Source organism: Somniosus microcephalus, chromosome 8 (assembly GCF_052327205.1).
Source record: "Somniosus microcephalus isolate GS21.2 chromosome 8, FLI_Smic_1.0, whole genome shotgun sequence".
Classification (NCBI taxonomy): Eukaryota; Metazoa; Chordata; class Chondrichthyes; order Squaliformes; family Somniosidae; genus Somniosus; species Somniosus microcephalus.
This window is the reverse complement of record NC_140994.1, coordinates 35073910-35081504: the sequence shown is the minus strand read 5'-3', so window position 1 is coordinate 35081504 and position 7595 is coordinate 35073910. Positions and strand designations below refer to the sequence as shown.

At 46.2% G+C, this 7595-nt stretch overlaps 1 protein-coding gene across 2 annotated transcripts in view; it reads right to left on the bottom strand.

Annotated features, from left to right (window-relative positions):
- Positions 1-7595, bottom strand: part of LOC147113444 (G protein-coupled receptor kinase 5-like) — a 279468-nt gene that overhangs the window by 88514 nt on the left and 183359 nt on the right. For both annotated transcript variants that reach the window (XM_085994525.1, XM_085994524.1), the window contains exon 4: positions 5801-5878. In XM_085994525.1, coding sequence (XP_085850651.1) covers positions 5801-5878 — 78 coding nt within the window. The remainder of the gene's footprint in view (positions 1-5800; positions 5879-7595) is intronic.

Below are 7595 nucleotides of genomic sequence, written 5' to 3'. Positions count from 1 at the left end.
GTCGCTCTCTCTCTTCCCCCCCGGTCGCTCTCTCTCTTCCCCCCCGTCGCTCTCTCTCTTCCCCCCCGTCGCTCTCTCTCTTCCCCCCCGTCGCTCTCTCTCTTCCCCCCCGTCGCTCTCTCTCTTCCCCCCGTCGCTCTCTCTCTTCCCCCCCGTCGCTCTCTCTCTTCCCCCCCAGTCGCTCTCTCTCTTCCCCCCAGTCGCTCTCTCTCTTCCCCCCCAGTCGCTCTCTCTTCCCCCAGTCGCTCTCGCTCCCCCCCCAGTCGTTCTTTCGCTTCCCCCCCCCCAGTCGTTCTCTCTCTTCCCCCCCCAGTCGCTCCCTCTCTCTCTTCCAACAACATGCCCTCAAAAAAGCCTCTGCACCGCCCCCCCCACTCGCTCTCTCTCTCTCTCTTCCCCCCCACTCGCTCTCTCTCTTCCAACAACATGCCCTCGAAAAGTCTCTCTCCCCGTCTCTCTCTCTCTCTTTCTCTCCCCCATCTCTCTCTCTCTCCCCCAGTCTCCCTCTCTCTCTCCCCCTCAGTCGCTCTGTCTCTCCCCCCTCAGTCTCTCTCTCTATCTCCCCAGTCTCTCCCTCTCTCTCTCCACATCTCTCTCTCTCTCACCCATCAGTCGCTCTCTCCCCCTCAGTCGCTCTCTCTCTCTATCTCCCCATTCTCTCTCCCCATTCTCTCTCTCTCACTCCCAATCTCTCTCTCTCTCTCTATCTCCCCATTCTCTCTCTCCCCATCTCTCTCTCTCACACCCAACCCCACACACACAACCCCACCCCCACACACACACACACCCCCAACACACACACACCCCACCCCCACACACACACACCCCACCCCACACACACACACCCAACCCCACACACACACACCCAACCCCCACACACACACACCCCACCCCCCACACACCCAACCCCCACCCCACACCCAACCACCCCACACACACACACACCCCACCCCCACACACCACACACCCCCACCCCACACACACACAACCCACCCCACACACACACACCCACCCCCACACACACACACCCCACCCCACACCACAACACACCCACCCCACACCACACACCCCACCCCACACACACACACACCCACACCCCACACCTCACCTCACACCACACCCCACCCTCACACACACACCCCAACTCTCACTCACACACACCCCCAACCCCCTCTCACACACACCCCCAACCACCACTCACACACCCCAACACTCACACCCACCCAATCCCACTCCTCACACACACCCCAACCCTCACACACACACCCCAACTCCACACACACACTCCCAACACACTCTCTCCCACACACCCAATCACCACTCACCCCAACTTCTCTCACCTCCACTCCCAATCTCTCTCACACACACTCCCACACTCACTCACTCCACACCCAATCACTCACACACACCCAATCACACTCACACACCCCAATCTCACTCTCTCACACTCCCAATCTCTCACTCTCACACTCCCAACTCTCTCACACACACACCCAACCTCTCACACACACTCCCAACCTCCCCCACACACCCAAACTCTCTCACACTCCCAATCTCTCCTCACACTCCCAATCACTCACACTCACACTCCCAACTCCACCTCTCACACTCCCAATCTCTCTCTCCACACTCCCAACCTCACTCTCACACTCCCAACTCTCTCTCTCACACCCCCAATCTCCTCACACACACCCCAATCTCTCTCTCTCACACTCCCAATCTCTCTCTCTCACACTCCCAATCTCTCTCTCTCACTCCAATCTCTCTCTCTCACACTCCCAATCTCTCTCTCTCACACTCCCAATCTCTCTCTCACACTCCCAATCTCTCTCTCTCTCACACTCCCAATCTCTCTCTCTCACACGCCCAGTCTCTCTCTCTCTCACACACTCCCAATCTCTCTCTCTCACACTCCCATCTCTCTCTCACACTCCCAATCTCTCTCTCTCTCACACTCCCAATCTCTCTCTCTCTCACTCCCAATCTCTCTCTCTCACACTCCCAATCTCTCTCTCTCACACTCCCAATCTCTCTCTCTCACTCCCAATCTCTCTCTCACTCCCAATCTCTCTCTCACACTCCCAATCTCTCTCTCTCACACTCCCAATCTCTCTCTCTCACACTCCCAATCTCTCTCTCTCACACACTCCCAATCTCTCTCTCTCACACTCCCAATCTCTCTCTCTCACACTCCCAATCTCTCTCTCTCACACTCCCAATCTCTCTCTCTCACACTCCCAATCTCTCTCTCTCACACTCCCAATCTCTCTCTCACACTCCCAATCTCTCTCTCTCACACTCCCAATCTCTCTCTCTCACACTCCCAATCTCTCTCTCTCACACTCCCAATCTCTCTCTCTCACACTCCCAATCTCTCTCTCTCACACTCCCAATCTCTCTCTCTCACACTCCCAATCTCTCTCTCTCACACTCCCAATCTCTCTCTCTCACACTCCCAATCTCTCTCTCTCACACTCCCAATCTCTCTCTCTCACACTCCCAATCTCTCTCTCTCACACTCCCAATCTCTCTCTCTCACACTCCCAATCTCTCTCTCTCTCACACTCCCAATCTCTCTCTCTCACACGCCCAGTCTCTCTCTCTCTCTCTCACACTCCCAATCTCTCTCACACTCCCAATCTCTCGCTCACTCCCAATCTCTCTCTCACTCCCAATCTCTCTCTCACTCACTCCCAATCTCTCTCACACTCCCAATCTCTCTCTCACTCCCAATCTCTCTCACACTCCCAATCTCTCTCTCCTTCCCTCTCTCTCTCTGTCTCTCTCTCTCTCCTTCCCTCTCTTTCTCCTTCCCTCTCTCTCCTTCCATCTCTCTCTCTCTTTCCTTCCATCTCTCTCTCTCTTTCCTTCCATCTCTCTCTCTCTCCTTCCCCCTCTCTCTCCTTCCCCCCCTCTCTCTCTCTCTCCTTCCCTCTCTCTCTCTCTCCTTCCCTCTCTCTCTCTCTCTCTCTCCTTCCCTCTCTCTCTCTCTCTCCTTCCCTCTCTCTCTATCCTTCCCTCTCTCTCTTCCCCCCAGTCGCTCCCTCTCTCTCTTCCAACAACAACATGCCCTCGAGAAAGCCTCGGCACCGCCGGGCTCCCCCAGCTAGTATACAATAAAGTATATCTGGAACTGGGAATGGCAAGGAAACCAAAGGTACTGGGATGAAATTTCTGTTAGAGCGGCTTCAGTTCTATGAAGACATAGAAAGAGCAATTACCACGATTTTAACTTTTTAGATTGGGACAATTTTCTCAACCTCCAAAACCAAAGTCTTAATTAATGTGAAAGCCCACCTCTTGAAATGGAAATTTGGTGAAAAAAGTGACCTACAAGGCAAGCATCCAAGAAAAAAAGGGCTTGCCTTTATATAGCAACTTTATCATGTCTCTCACACGCAATCAATTGCTTTGAAGTGCAGTCAATGCTATAATTTAGGCAAATACAGCAGCAATTTTTCACACAGACTGCAGTAAGTGGGCAATCGGTTAATTGATTTAAACTCATAAATCATCTGCCCGCTATGAAAGACATTTTCAGACCTGGAAACATTTTCGTAGAAAAAACTAAAAATGAGATTATACACTAATTAGGCCAAATACATTTGTCATATACCTCAATTATACCTCATCCATTTTGCTTAAAAAATACATCCACCACGTTAAAAAAATGATTTTAGAAAAGTTTCATGATAATAGGGAAGGTGAAACTAATATTATACTCGGGTGGCAAACAAATTACCACCAATTGTGTAAAATCTGAGTTATACTAATGTTGCACTTCTATCGAGGATAAGGTGTATGGAGGCGTAATCATATAAAGTGTGATTGAATTGTTTCAGTTATTGCCCAAGTATTTTCTTTGGATGAAAAAGAACTAAAAAAAAGATATTTAGCTACAAGACATTTAGCTCTTTCCAATCTGCAGACAATTGACTGCTGTTTCATATTTCAATAGTTTATTTACAATCTGTACCTAGAAGACATGTCACTACCATACACTGGTATTGGAACCAATTACTGTGTTCAGGTAGGATTAGTGTTGTTCTAATGAAAGGCCATCGACCTGAAACGTTAACTCAGATTCTCTCTTCACAGATGCCGTCTGACCTGCTGAGTTATGTCCAGCATTTTCTGTTTTTATTTCTTCCTTCTAATCTGGGATAGTGCCGTGTATCTATCTTCAGCCAACGAACCTGAATCTGAATGGGACGACAGTGTCTACTCCGAACCTGTGGTCGCAGAGTCTGGGGCACCCAATGAAAATTGAATTGGCTTTGAAGTGGAATTGACTGATAAAGCTACATGGCTTGAGGAGAATTCTGATGATTGGCACGATTCATTCTTGCATCCCTCTATTCCCCCCCAAAACAGAATGTGTTCTGTAGGTCAGTCACAACACCAGTTTTGTTTTTATTTATTCATTCACGGGATGTGGGCGTCACTGGCGAGGCCGGCATTTATCCCCCATCCCTAGTTGCCCTCGAGAAGGTGGTGGTCAGCCGTCTCCTTGGACTGCTGCAGTCCGTGTGGTGAAGGTACTCCCACAGTTGCAACCTCAGTTAACCTCTAGAGTTGTTCAAGGGGAAGAGAGCTAGATGACAAACACATTCCATTCAAAAAGGCTGAAGGTCCCAAAAAGGTCAAATATTTGTTGGACAGATCCTTATGCATAAATCAGATGTGTTAGAGACTGAGCGATGGGAGCCACTGCAACAATCCTGAGGAGCTAGGTTGTGGGAAGGTGAAGCTAGAGAAAGGGGGAAGAAGATAGAGGTGTGTGGGGAAGGGGAGAGAGAGAGGAGAGAGAAAAGAAGAAAAAGGATACACACACACGCACACATAGGGTGCAGTTTTCTGATCATAAGACACACTGAGTACTTATGGAAACCCGCTTTTCACTGTGAACACTGGATAGTATTGGGAGAAAGCCTGAAGTGTAAAAAAAAACTCCCCATATCTTGGAAGATGTCTCATAGTGTTTTATATTGACAAGAAGCAGGAGGGAGAAACGGAGAGGGTTGAGTGGTGGACCAAATGCACAAAGAGAAGACTTACACTGAGATTTAATGGTATTGTCTAATTTGTTGCAAAATTCACCTCAATTAAAATATGCAGTACATTTTAAGTAGATATTTATAATAGTCAGATTTTCTTCCAATTAACATGAATCAGATACTGTTTTGATTTTATACAGTCATGGCTTCAGAAGTGTTTAGTTCTTTCATATTATACATATCTCTCGCTGGTTTCTTAAAATAAATATGCAGCACTCTTGATTTACATTACATAATAAATCAAAGATTATTTTCTAGACATGCTGTACTTCAAAAGTTGATTTTTCGGATTGCTTACTTTTTTCTCCTGTAATATGAAACAGCTTTTGTTGAGAATATATGCAGTTTGCTCCAGATTCGCTGGCTACTGATATTTAAGGTCTTTTGAAGATCACTGGCAGTCACAATGTTAAAGGCTTTCCCATAGTGCCGGATAAGTCTATGGATAGGTTTTGGCGCCTTCAGGTTGCTTTAACACCCACCCATCATGTAGATCCAACCAAAGTGTATTTAAAATATTAGATTTCTGTTTAAGTGTTGCTGTGGCATGTTGATAGGATGAGAGAATTACTCAGCCTAGCCTCAGAATTGTGGTACAGTATATGCAGCAGGGGCTAGGACTTGGTCTCACCACCTTCTAACTAAGAGCTTAGCTCTGCCTCATTTGCCAGACATTTTAAACTTTATTTTCTCACCACAGAACTAGCAACGAGCAGCTGTTAATCTTAATGCTGAGTCCTTACCTCTAAGGTGAGGTATTTACTGATCATTTCTTGTCCTTTGTCTTCACGTTTTTCATCTGGCATAACTTCATACTCTGTCTGGGAACAAATAATAAGAGACGATAAATCATGGAAAGATATTGTGGACAGAAAGTCAACAATTCAGAAATGAGCACAATATGTCCCATTACAAAGAGTAAATTTTCAACTGTGGACCATTGATTATTCTCAAGGCCTTCATTTCTGCAGCGTTTCAAAAGCACTTTTACATACATGTTAAAATTTAATTTGGCACAGAAATTATAGCAATCTTCATAACGGAGATGCAATTCCAGACAGAGCATGAAGCAACACGATTAGAGTTCATCTGCTCTGTTCAGAAGAGCATTACGGATGATTCCAGGGACTTTGGCTCTTCGTTAGGAGAGCGGGTCACACAACTGAACTTCGGTTTATTGGAGAGAAAGACAAAAAGGAGACATGATCCAATTTATTAATGTGTAAACATTGGATCATGCAGCAGATAATTTAACTCAGGCCATAAGCACATAACTAAAAAAAGCATGATTGGGTATGAATATGTTATCAGGAGAAAAAAAATCTCAAAATTCAGTGACAGTTCTGTTACTACCTATACTTCACCCTGTTATTAGCTCTAAATGCTAACTCCAGACACGGCCAGTTTTGAGTATAGTGGTGGGTGTATTTCCACAGTTCGAGTAGACACTTTATGAAAACTTCATGCATCCACCCATACGCTCTGCTGATATCCAAGTGACAGCACAGATAATGCATATGACATCCATCATGATGTTGTGGAATCCATTCTACAGCAGTCTGCCCATACAGCCTAACATGTTTATACATCTGGCCGAAAGCATGAACAAACTTTTCATAAAATCTGGTTATTACAAGAGACAATTGACAGCACATGCCATATCCATTATATTGTGTCAAACATAATGTTGCCAAAAAAGTATTAATCTCTCAGGATGTGCTGTTTATTTTCAGGATTTACTATTACAGTCCTTATTCAAATGTGTGTGTTACTCCATTGGAAATTTACCGTGGCCTTGCCGATAACTCCCTACACAAGTGAAGGATGTCTCACACAAATTTGGAACGTTTTATATAGAGGTAAAGTTCAACTTCAGCAGGTGTACAATGGGTGATAGTAGATCAGCCCGCCCGATATTCCTTTCCACTGACTTCCATTGGACTACTGTCCATTTTCCGCCTGTGTGGAAGTTTAATTTCACCCCTCTAGTGAAGAAATTCCTGTGCATGAAGAGTTAGAATTTGTTCCATGTAGGACTCAGAATTCTACCAATTGCCTAACTCAATTTTCCTACTATGGGGTAACTTTTAACTTTGACGGGGGCCAATAACTGGAGGTTATCGGCTCGGCCACCCAATTGTCAATCAGTCAGGGTGTGTAATGGGCAGCTGACCCACTACTGCCACTTTAAAGACCCCTGCCAAAGTTAAAATTTACCCCCCAATTTCAGGCGGGGGCGGCGGGATAATGGAAAGGAACATCAGACTGTGTGTATATAGGGTGGCCGACCCCACTATAAGTTCCACCCTGTATTCCCATTTGCACCTGGAGTTTAAACTAGACTTACTTGAAGTACCATTTTGAGCTCTGCTGTATTTAAAGTGATGCGGACTGTAAAGGATGGCAGGGCAGTCACCACACCTTGTCTGAGACATTCTAAAAAAAAGTCAACGGCCTGTTCTGATGCAAGACTAGACACTAAATGATTGTGTAAAAAAAGAGATGCATATGATGGATGAACTGAACATTTATTTGGCT